This window comes from Salvelinus namaycush, chromosome 11 (assembly GCF_016432855.1).
Source record: "Salvelinus namaycush isolate Seneca chromosome 11, SaNama_1.0, whole genome shotgun sequence".
NCBI classification, from domain to species: Eukaryota; Metazoa; Chordata; class Actinopteri; order Salmoniformes; family Salmonidae; genus Salvelinus; species Salvelinus namaycush.
The window spans coordinates 4,332,700-4,345,078 of NC_052317.1; the positions used below are offsets into that span (position 1 = coordinate 4,332,700).

Below are 12,379 nucleotides of genomic sequence, written 5' to 3' on the forward strand. Positions count from 1 at the left end.
GAAACACATTGAATGGGCCAGTAAGAAACAAGAGATCACCTCTCCTTTTTGCTTATTGACCGTTAGTTGTGGATCAGGGCACTTTTGTTTCTCATATGACCGAAAACTGATTTGATATCCACCTGATCTTTTAAATTACATGGAAACACTATCTTTCCTCCATCTCACTCTTCCCCTCACTCTCTTGTCTGTCTCTCTCCCCCTCCCTGTCTCAGACTTGGCAGAGGTGCCTGGGCTGGCCTTTGGGGTGGCTGCCAGGGAGCATTTAGGGGCAGTAATTCAATCCTGAGTGGTGAACATGGATTAGCAGCGCGGGGGGCGGCAAGCCAGGAGCAGAACGCATCCTCTTCTAGTCTTGTAATGAGTGCCTATCGAGACAAAAAAAATAATCTAAAAGCATTGGATTGGTGGAGGCCTGGGATACAGTGAATTTCTACCATATAATTTCCTTTTGAAGTGAACAAGTGCACAATTTGGGAGGAAGCAGAGGTAATTGGGATATAGCCAATGTTTAGAAAAGTGGTTGTTGTCAAAATAACATCCCATTAAATGTAGGGTAATGAATATCCATGAATGAAAAGGACTACTGAAAGGTGGTAGTACAGCAGGAACATAAGAGGGCCTTGGGCCTTCTTGTCTTTCCAAGGACAGTGTATTTCAAATCTCCTCCTCAAGTAGCCCCACACAGCACAAGTAAACCGGATTCAACTTCTCAACTAATCATCAAGGCCTTGATTGATGATTATGTGGGGCTAAAACACTCAAGGAGTTGAGAAACACTGGCATAGGACATGCAACAGTGAACGTCAACCTGGGACCGATTATACCTGGTTCTAACACGCACCTTTGAACTGATCTTGACCACATTCTGATTGTGTTCACATTTTTAAGCCCTGTTTATAACTGGTGCTAACATGCACCCTTTGTCCTGATCTTGTCTACATTCAGAACATTTTTACAAGTTAGACAATTCTTATTTTTTTTATTCTTCTTATTTTTTTAAACCCTTATTTAACTAGGCAAGTCAGTTAAGAACAAATTCTTATTTACAATGACGGCCTACCCCGGCCAAACCCGGACTACGCTGGGCCAATTGTGCGCCGCCCTACGGGACTCCCAATCACGGCCGATCTCCCGGACCACCTCCAAAGGTAGGCATTGTGTCTGGATATGAATCAAGTTTAAACAGATCTGGATGGTCAAACCACTTAAATAATCCTTATAACAGCTTCTAAAATCATTGACAGGTAGCACCATTGACTTATGCCATCATTCATTGTCTTAAAATAAATACATCATATTATTTTGAAAGAAAATCAGTCTAATGATTTTCACATTTTAATACAATGTGTCGACCCGAAAACCTTTAAAAGACACATTGTAATCAGATCTTCCTGACCACCTCCGTAGGTATTCAGGCACGCATTGTCTTGATATCTTACAGGTGTAGACGGATCTGTACAGTGCAACCATTTAAATCATAATTATCTTGTCCTCCAAAATCATTGACAGGGGACACTACTGACTTATGGCTAGGGCTGTTGCGGTGACCATATTACCGCCACACCGGCGGTCACGAGTCATGAAGGCAGTCAAATTCCATGTGAGTAATGACGGTTTAGTCACGGTAATCAGGCTTCTCTAAGCTCTGATGCTGCTGATGGTTTTAGTAGCATTCCAAACTTGCTAACTGCCTGGTACTCAGCACTTTTGTCCCTCTAATCACTCTGACGTCAATGCAAATGTAATCGAAAATCTAATCAAACACTTCATGAGAGACCATGAGCTCATGTTGCACAACATTTCTATAGGCTATGCAATTCCGCGAGAAAACAGTGATGGCCTCTATTAAAAAGAAGAGGTTCCCATCAGCTTTCTATAGGCTTGGCCTACCTGATTTATTCTTATATATATATCATATATATAGATATATCATTCTTAAGTGATAAGCTAATATTGTCACCCATCAGACTATTCTTGATTTAATCTTGTCTTTACATATACTAAATAATATATGTGTGAAATTTGTTTTGATTTAGAATGGACCATTATCATGCATCGGTCTTGAAACAGGGGCAGGGGGAAAAATACATGTCATGTATGCACTTAAATAGTGAATGGAGGATGCTTTTCCCATGGTACATTTTCATGCCAGCCAGGTAGGCTATACTCCTGTTGTAAAGAGAAGCAATGTACTTAACTTCTCTAGGGTAGGGGGCAGCATTCTGAATTTTGGATGAAATGCATGCCCAAATTAAACTGCCTGCTTCTCGGGCCCAGAATATATGATATGCATATAACTGGTAGATTTGGATAGAAAACACTCTAAAGTTTCCAAAACTGTTAAAATAGTGTCTGTGAGTATAACAGAACTGATTTGGCAGGCGAAAACCTGAGAAAATCCATTCAGGAAGTCATTTTTTTTGGTAGGTTTTGTAAACAAGGCAGGCACTCTCTCGGTCTTGCGCATGAAAAAGCTATGTGACACTTTAGGGTCCACTCATTCAGACTGCTCTTACTTCCTCATTTTTCAGAATACAAGCCTGAAACAATTTCTAAAGACTGTTGACATCTAGTGGAAGGCATAGGAACTGCAATTTGAGTCCTAAGTCAATGGATACTGTAATGGCATTGAATAGAAAACTACAAAACCAAAAGGTTTTCGCCTGCCAAATCAGTTCTGTTATACTCACAGACACTATTGTAACAGTTTTGGAAACTTTAGAGTGTTTTCTATCCAAATCTACCAGTTCTATGCATATCATATCTTCTGGGCCCGAGATACAGGCAGTTTAATTTGGGCATGCTTTTTATCCAAAATTCCAAATGCTGCCCCCTACCCTAGAGAAGTTAAAGAAGAAGACGTGTGTGAAAGAAAGTCATAGAACACATATTTATAATGGCCATTAGCCACTACTCTAGTTGGCAGATTCATATGAGTTGTGAATTAATTGAGGAAGTTATTTGAAGAAGGGGTATTCTGGGACCCTCGTTAGTCTTATGAGCTAATGAAAATGCCATGAGAGATTGTTATACTAGTGACTTTCCATGTTCGTGACTATACATGATCTATCAGTAGAAGAGATCAGTCATTGGTGACCTACCTTGCTATGCCCTCCAAATTATCCTTCCTTTGGACACAGAAAGAAAATACAGTAAATGAACGCAGTTTTAAGAACTTAAAATGCATGCCACCACTCAATATAACATGACATGGACACAACCTTCAACATCTCAATCTCTATCTTCGTCCCGTACCAGAGAATACCAGTGAAAAACAGGACTAGGCCTATAGATCAATAAGTAAAACTGTATGAAAAAATTTTGACACTATGTTTACATTTCAGATCATGTAGGATCACGTTACAAGAGGAAGCTAAGGTAGAGTCTTAGCAATAAAACTATATTAATAATGCTGTTAGGCTCTATGAGGCAGTAAACACGAGATTAGGTGCTTATTCAGTCATCAACTAGCTATTATGACAACTGTTATTTCTAATGACAATATTATTTAAGTCCTATAACACATTTCACTTCATGTATATTTTGACCAAGAAAACAAAATCAGTGAGGAAACAGACAGACAGACAGACAGTTAAAAAAGGACCAAATGACATCTGTGTTACCTCACAGATTGTTATCCTGTTTGGTTGCAGGAATCCAGTTTTCCATGGAAACCAATGTCTCCAACTCAGGGTAATGTAAATCATGCAAACTAAAAAACAAAACAAATAAAGTTGAACAAATCATATGGTGAGGATACAAATGCACAAATTAATTGATAAATCATTAAGAAACTCACACTGTACATGTTGGATTGACAACATGAATGCAACACTTGATCAAACAAAAACACATTGTAGCCTGCCATAGAAAAAATGGTTGAGAGTTTCACATACATATGTAGGATCTTAATTTGATCACCCTGTTACAGGAGAACTTTCCTGTATGCAGGAAATGTAAAACTTGTCGTGTATTTGAGGTTTAAAAAGGTTTGTTTGTAATTTCCACTTTGAAATGCCAGACTTGATTTTCTAAATATATCAACCCCTACAAAAATTCACATAAAAATGCAAATGTCCTGTTGCTGCAGGATTATTTTCCTGCTCTAGCAAACTGGCTCAATTTAAGACCCTACATATGTATCAGAAATGTACGCAAGTACTTGCCTGAAACAGGGTAAAGAGATGACCGTTTCGTAGAATCTCCATGTGGAAATAAGGTCCTCTCTGATTGGATTGGTGGCATAGTATCGCCAGGCAGACTGCACACGAAAGAAAACAATACACATTTTGTAAGGAAAGTCACCTTACAGTTTTTACAGTTTGTGTGTGTACCAGTTGCCAATTAAACCCCCATGCAGTTTTTTTATTGTATTTATAAATCATCACTGTATGTCTAATATACAGTACCAGTCAAAAGTTGACACACACCTACACATTCCAGAGTTTTTCTGTATTTTTATTATTTTCTACATTGTAGTACTCGCATATGGAATCATGTAGGAACCAAAAAAGTGTAAAACAAAGAAAAATATATTTAAAATGTTAGATTCTTCAAAGTAGCCACCCTTTGCCTTGTTAAGAAAAACCCTCGAATGAGTAGGTGTCCAAACTTTTGACTCTACTGTATATATATATATATCTTTTTAAATTTAACCCAACTAGGGCCTCCCGGGTGGCGCAGTGGTCTAGGGCACTGCATCGCAGTGCTAACTGCGCCACCAGAGTCTCTGGGTTCGCGCCCAGGCTCTGTCGCAGCCGGCCGCGACCGGGAGGTCCGTGGGGCGACGCACAATTGGGCTAGCGTCGTCCGGGTCAGGGTGGGTTTGGCCGGTAGGGATATCCTTGTCTCATCGCGCTCCAGCGACTCCTGTGGCGGGCCGGGCGCAGTGCGTGCTAACCAAGGGGGCCAGGTGCACGGTGTTTCCTCCGACACATTGGTGCGGCTGGCTTCCGGGTTGGAGGCGCGCTGTGTTAAAGAAGCAGTGCGGCTTGGTTGGGTTGTGCTTCGGAGGACGCATGGCTTTCGACCTTCGTCTCTCCCGAGCCCGTACGGGAGTTGTAGCGATGAGACAAGATAGTAATTACTAGCGATTGGATACCACGAAAATTGGGGAGAAAAGGGGATAAAAAAAAAATAAAAAAAAATAAATAATAATAATAATAATAATTTTTAACCCAACTAGGAAAGTCAGTTAAATACTAATTCTTATTTACAATGACAGCCTACTGTGGACAAACTCTCCCCTAACCCGGACGACACTGGGCCAATTGTGCGCCGCCCTATGGGACTCCCGATCACGGCCGGTTGTGATACAGTCCAGGATCGAACCCGGGATCTGTAGTGATGCTTCTAGCACTGCAATGAAGTGCCTTAGAATGCTGTGCCACTCGGTTCACTATTTGTGTTTATTTCTTGAATATAACTCCAAATATATTTTTATAATTTATTTCCCTGAGCCTCCTTCTGCCATTGAAATGCTCAAGCTGATTGTGTGGGCGTGTTAATAAAATACTTACATAGACAGCCCTGATTGTGTAAATGAGTGGTCACCAACCTTTTCTGAGTCAAGATCCCTTTCTGAGTCAAAATGTAAGCCGAGATCTACCGCTCAGATGTTTTTTTAAACATGACATATAAAACGTAAGCCTATGCAACATTAACCAATTAAAAACAGTTCTGGAGCAATGAGGTTTGTGCAGTAGGCTATAGGCCTAATACATTATCACTGCATATTGTCTATGCTTGAATTGCCATGCCAATGTTATTCGTCTCAGACCATTCTGAAATTATTTTAAACAATTTTAGGTATATGACCACACTGGTCATAGATAATTTGTTGTATTACTTGTGGGGCACAGCTAAGTGACCATAATAATTTGCTTATTTATTTTACTGGACTGACGGTCTGCATCTGATGGTCAGTCTGAGTGGAGCGAGGGAGCAGCGGTGAGGCTGCCTCTCACCCGACTCACCGTCCCTCCGCTCTCCCTCCCTTCGCTGAGAAGAAGGGACAGTTTTCCATCTGATGGCGAAACTCAAGTCGCACTGCATTATTTCTGCCTCATGCACAAATTCATGTTGCTCCTCCGATGACCAGAGGAAGTGAACTATTCCTCGATATTAATAAAGGCACGCGCCACAAATAATAACGCAAGCTGATCGAAACACTTACTCATTCATTGCAGCTGCAGTGCTGGTTGTAGCGTGAGTGGAAGTAGGTAGAATGCGCATTTTATGGCTTATAAAACTGTTGAACAAAGTGTTGACAGTGCTGAACAACAACTTAAACATGAACTTACTCGTAATGAAGGCGCCGAATAACATGGCTGACGTTCTAAATTCTCCCAACCAATTGTGCTATTTAGTTGTTTTTTTGCGTGACTTTTTATTTTTTTTAACTTATTGTGTACAAAATGTTGCTGCTACCGTCTCTTATGACCAAAAATAACTTCTGGACATCAGAAAAGTGATTACTCACTGCGGACTGGAAGAAACTGGTAAGACTATCTTTTACCAAGGGGACATTAAATATCTTATGTTTCACCGTGTTGTGGCTGACCGACGACACGGATAATATAGAGCTGGCTGGGTTTTCCGTGCATTGGCAGGACAGAGCAGCTACGTCTGAGAAGACGAGGGGCGGGGGTGTGTGTCTATTTGTCAATAACAGCTGGTGCGCGATGTCTAATATTAAAGACGTCTCGAGGTATTGCTCGCCTGAGGTAGTGCGGTCTACAGCTTATCATGAGGTACTCTATCTACCAAGAGAGTTCGCATCTGTATTATTCGTAGCCGTCTATTTATCACCACAAAACGAAGATGGCACTAAGACCGCTCAAACAACTCTATAAGGCCAAAAGCAAAGAAGAAAATGCTCACCCAGAAGCGGTGCTCCTAGTGGCCGGGGACTTTAATGCAGGCAAACTTAAATCCGTTTCACCTCATTTCTACCAGCATGTCACGTGTAACCAGAGGGATAAAAAATTCTAGACCAACTTTACTCCACACACAGAGACGCATACAAAGCTCTCCATTTGGCAAATCTGACAATAATTCTATCCTCCTGATTCCTGCTTACAAGCAAAAACTAAAGACTAAACCAGAGACTAAACCAGTGACTTGCTCAATACGGAAGTGGTCAGATGACGCGGATGCTACACTACAGGACTGTTTTGCTAGCACAGACTGGAATATGTTCTGGGACTCATCAAATGGCATTGAGGAATACACTACCTCAGTCATCGGCTTCATCAATAAGTGCATTGATGACGTCGTCCCCACAGTGACAGTACGTACATATCCCAACCAGAAGCCATGGATTACAGGCAACATCCACACCGAGCTAAAGGCTAGAGCTGTCGCTTTCAAGGAGCGGGAGACTAATCCGGACGCTTATAAGAAATCCCGCTATGCCCTCAGACGAACCATCAAACAGGCAAAGCGTCATTACAGGATTAAGATTGAATCCTACTACACCGGCCCTGACACTCGTCGGATGTGGCAGGGCTTGAAAACTATTTCTAAACTATTACTACAAAGGGAAAACCAGACGTGAGATGCCCAGTGACGCGAGCCTACCAGATGAGCTAAATGCCTTGCTTGCCTCGAAGCGAGCATACAACAATTAAGCATGCACTAGAGCACCAGCTATTCTGGATGACTGTGTGATAACGCTCTTGGTAGCCGATGTGAACAAAACCTTTAAACAGGTCCATATTCACAAAGCCGCTGGGCCAGACTGATTACCAGGACGTGTACTCAAAGCATGCGCGGACCAAATGTCAAGTGTCTTCACTGACATTTTCAACCTCTCCCTGACCGAGTCTGTAATACCTACATGTTTCAAGCAGAGCACCATAGTCCCTTGTGCCCAAGGAAGTGAAGGTAACCTGCCTAAATGATTACCGCCCCGTGGCACTCACGTCGGTAGTCCTGAAGTGCTTTGAAAGGCTGGTCATGGCTCGCATCAACAGCATCCTCCCGGACACCGTAGACCCACTCCAATTCGCATACCATCCCAACAGATCCACAGATGACGCAATCTCAATCGCACTCCACACTGCCCTTTCCCACCTGGACAAAAGGAACACCGAAGTGAGAATGCTGTTCATTGACTACAGCTCAGCGTTCAACACCATAGTGCCCACGAAGCTCATCACTAAGCTAAGGACCCTGGGACTAAACACCTCCCTCTGCAACTGGATCCTGGACTTCCTGACGGGCCGCCCCCAGATGGTAAGAGTGGGCAACAAACACGTCTGCCACGCTGATCCTTAACACTGGGGCCTCTCAAGGGTGTGTGCTTAGTCCCCATCCCGTATTCTCTGTTCACACACGACTGCGTGGCCAAACACGACTCCAACACCATCATTACGTTTTCTGACGACACAACAGGGGTAGGCCTGATCACCGACAACGATGCGACGGCCTATAGGGAGGTGGTCAGAGAACTGGCAGTGTGGTGCCAGGACAACAACCTCTCCCTCAATGTGAGCAAGACAAAGGAGCTGATCGTGGACTACAGGAACAGGCAGGCCGAACAGGCCCGCATTAACATTGACGGGGCTGTAGTGGAGCGGGTCGAGAGTTTTAAGTTCCTTGGGGTCCAAACAAACTATCATGGTCCAAACATACCAAGACAGTGGTGAAGAGGGCACAACAAAACCTTTTCCCGCTCAGGAGACTGAAAAGATTTGGCATGGATCCCCAGATCCTCAAAAGGTTCTACAGCTGCACCATCGAGAGCATCCTGACCGGTTGCATCACCGCCTGGTATGGCAACTGTGCGGGCATCTGACCGTAAGCCGCTACAGAGTGTAGTGCGAACCAAGCTTCCTGCCATCCAGGACCTATATAATAGTATCAGAGGAAAGCCCATAAAATTGTCAGAGACTCCATTCACCCAAGTTATAGACTGTTTTCTCTGCTACCAAACAGCAAGAGGTACCGGAGCGCCAAGTCTAGGACCAAAAGGATCCTCAACAGCTTCTATCCCCAAACCATAAGACTGCTTAACAATTCATAAAATCGCCACCGGACAATTTACATTGACACCACCCCCCTCCCTTTTGTACACTCGCTGTTTGTTTGTTAGCTATGCATAGTCACTTCGACCCCACCTACATGTACAGATTACCTCAACTAGCTTGTACCCCTGCACACTGACTCGGTACCGGTGGCCCCTGTATACAGCCTCATTATTGTTATTCTTATTGTGTTACTTTTATTATAACTTTTTATTTTAGTCTACTTGGTCAATACTTTCTTCTACTTGAACTGCACTGTTGGGTAAGGGCTTGTAAGTAAGCATTTCACTGTAACGTCTACTCTTGTTGTATTCGGCACGTGACAAATAACATTTGATTTGAAAAACAGCAGCTCTTTGCTGTATTCATTGAGTCTCTCTAGTCATGTATTTTTTATTGTACTTCTACTTGATACACTGCTCGCTTATCCCAGAAGCCAGCCGCAACAATGTGTCAGAGGAAACTGCCAAAAGGAGTCGCTAGAACGCGATGGGACAAGAAAATCTCGGCCAGCCAAACCCTCCCCTAACGCGGACGATGCTGGGCCAATTGTGTGCCGCCTCATGGGTCTCCCGGTGACACAGCCTGGGATCAAACCCGGGCTGCAGTGACGCCTCAAGCACTGCGATGCAATGCCTTAGACCATTGCGCCTCTCAGGAGGCCATCTATGATTTTAAAAGTTTCGAAATCTCACAGTATCAACTTTGCTGTGTGTTCGAGGCTTCTTTTAACAGTCTATGGCTCGAGGAAACTGTGCCGACAAGGTGATCTGAGCTATCTGATTGGCGAGCCGTAGGCCTATGGATGCACTTGATTTGCTCTCTGGGCCTGCCGGGTAGGCGGAGTTCTACCTTTAGACACATTCAATGGTTCAAAATGGGAACACTTTGCCTTCCCGGCGCTAGGGCTGCTGAATCAAGCGCACCTACTATCAAAAGCACAAAACTATTATTATTAATTTTTTTTTTAAATAGGGACGCAAGGCTTTACCATTGTTTTTTTTTACAGAAATGTTTGATGATCGACTAGGAATGCCTTGGAGATCGACCAGTAAATCACGATCGACCGGTTGGTGACCACTGGTCTAGACTCTCGAGCTTACCCCGCTTAAGGCTTCAGCATGTTTCGGTTCGGCTGGTCAACCGAACGAGTGTGCTTGCATACTCCCTTAAAAGACTTTGGCTTGAAAAACTTGAAAAAGCAGCAATAGTAGTGTTTGTCCATCTTGAGACGCTGTAGCCAGTATTCACTACTTCAAAGTAGTCTGAATTAATCTAAGATAACTCAAGAAATCTGTCATTCAATTTGCCCGAGGAGATGTTAGTTGTGCAATTTTACATCTAACCAAGATGTGTGGTGCAGTATTTCTCAAGTAAAATTTTTTTCATGAAAACTAGTCATTTTATTGAAGAATCCCTATAGTTGACCAATGACTGACGAAGGGGCGTAGACTTTGGCTCCGAACTTCGGCTTGCCTCAAGAACTTTTTTGGTTTGCACGAACAGCCGAAAAAAACTTGCAGAAGACCAAAACGAACAAAAAAGTCACAAAATGTTGTCATGATATATGCACAAACTGTTCTGTACTGTTTTAGATGGGAAGCATGTGGACGCCTTTATGCATCCTCCTTTTTGAAGGGGTATTCAAATAAAAGATGACTGGCCATTGGTCAGGATAATCAGATAAGATTTTTTTTTAAATTACAAACAGCTTTTACACAAAAAGAGCGTTATCATTTTCACAATTTCAGAGTTTTCTTTTGACCTCGTAGTGTGGAAATATAATTAAAATCACATTTTTGACTGCATCTTTAAGGAGATCACTAGTCAGTACTTTTGTCTATATAATACCACCACTATGCCTATGCAGTGGGAATAAATGTCAGAGGCCCCACAGGGTTCAGTCCTTGATCCGCTGTCATTTTCCTTCAATGCGATATGCCAGATCTATCCTGTTTTCTCAAGTCTTCCAAGCAAGCACCTTTTGGTACCTTAGAATTTGTGGAAACAGGTGTTTTTGGTTTCAGATTGGTTCTGTGAACAAAACCCTCAGGAAAACTGAAAGCTTTTGTTCTTAGAATGTATTTTAAAAAAAACATTCCACAGTTTTGTGAACATTTGTTTTTAGGTTGAAGGTGGGTTCTGTGAACATTTAATTAACGAATGTATAGGTCTGAGAATGGAAATTATAGGTGATTAAATAACATTCTGAGAACATTCTTTAAATGTTGTGAAAGTTGTATTATTGTTATTATTAAACGTTTTCTTAGCACTCCGAGAACGAAATTTAAAGGTCATTTGGAGATTTTTTGAATAACAATTTGTTTGAACTTTCGCTGAATGTTGCATTAAGGTTTTTAATAACACTGCTGGCTTATTTTGGATAATTGCTTTTAACTCCAAGCACAGATTGACATAGACATACAGAGTAGGGCCGGTAGGTGGCAGGATTTGTAACTACACAGGCAGGATAATAATGTATGTGCCTAGGGAGGCAACCACAAGTGCACACTCAGAATGTGCCCCAGTTTGACCTATACTGTCATCCAGTGGTTTTAGGGGTGGTAATCTCTTTACTTAATCAAAGTTATAGGGATTTAGGTTGTGCCAGTAAAATATACCCCTTGATAATAAAACATTTCCCTTTTCTCTCATGGAGTTTCATTCAGATATTGTATGCCATTACCATTAAGGGATTTTTGTATGTGAGAGGCATTCCACCCTTACTATTACTGCAGTCTCACCTGAATAAGCCCAGCGGCTGGATGCCTACGCTTCTCAAAGTGCTTCTGTCTGTGCTGCTCCTGGACCTTCAAAGCCAAGCCTGAGCCCAAGATGCCCTAGGGGGGAGACAGGCAGCATTCATCAATTATCGTTCCCATTGTGGAAAAGACATCAAAAGGTCCAATGCAACCGTTTTTATCTCAATATATCATATCATTTCTGGGTAACAATTAAGTACCTTACTGTGAATGTCTTCAACAAAAATTGCTTCTTAGTAAAGAGCAATTTCTCAAGCAAGAATTGAAACTGAAATAACTAGCTGTTATTGGCAGAGAGGTTTATAACTCATTTTCTTATTGGTCTGTTAACTAATTAGCCGCCTGGTGATGTCACCAAGCAAGCCAAAATTCCATTCCTCCACACCAGGCAAAAATGTAATGCAGTCTTTTCAAACTGCTATTACACAAAAAGGTATTATCATCATTTTCACAATTTCACAGTATTATTCCAATTTCAGCGTGAAAATATATATCATACACGGGAAATCATATTTTTGACTGCACTGGGCCTTTAATCAACTAGTGATCGCCTTTGCGAAGCCACTGAGTTTACCAAGTTTACAC

General features: G+C 42.2%; 1 protein-coding gene across 1 annotated transcript in view; it reads right to left on the minus strand.

The window, feature by feature from the left end:
- The window catches only part of kcnq3 (potassium voltage-gated channel, KQT-like subfamily, member 3), a 114,640-nt gene that overhangs the window by 22,099 nt on the left and 80,162 nt on the right, over positions 1–12,379 (minus strand). Inside the window, exons 7-9 of the mRNA XM_039004484.1 lie at positions 11,777–11,872; positions 4,166–4,264; positions 3,105–3,127 (exon numbers count right to left, since the gene is read on the minus strand). Of these exons, the coding sequence (XP_038860412.1) occupies positions 3,105–3,127; positions 4,166–4,264; positions 11,777–11,872 (218 nt within the window). The remainder of the gene's footprint in view (positions 1–3,104; positions 3,128–4,165; positions 4,265–11,776; positions 11,873–12,379) is intronic.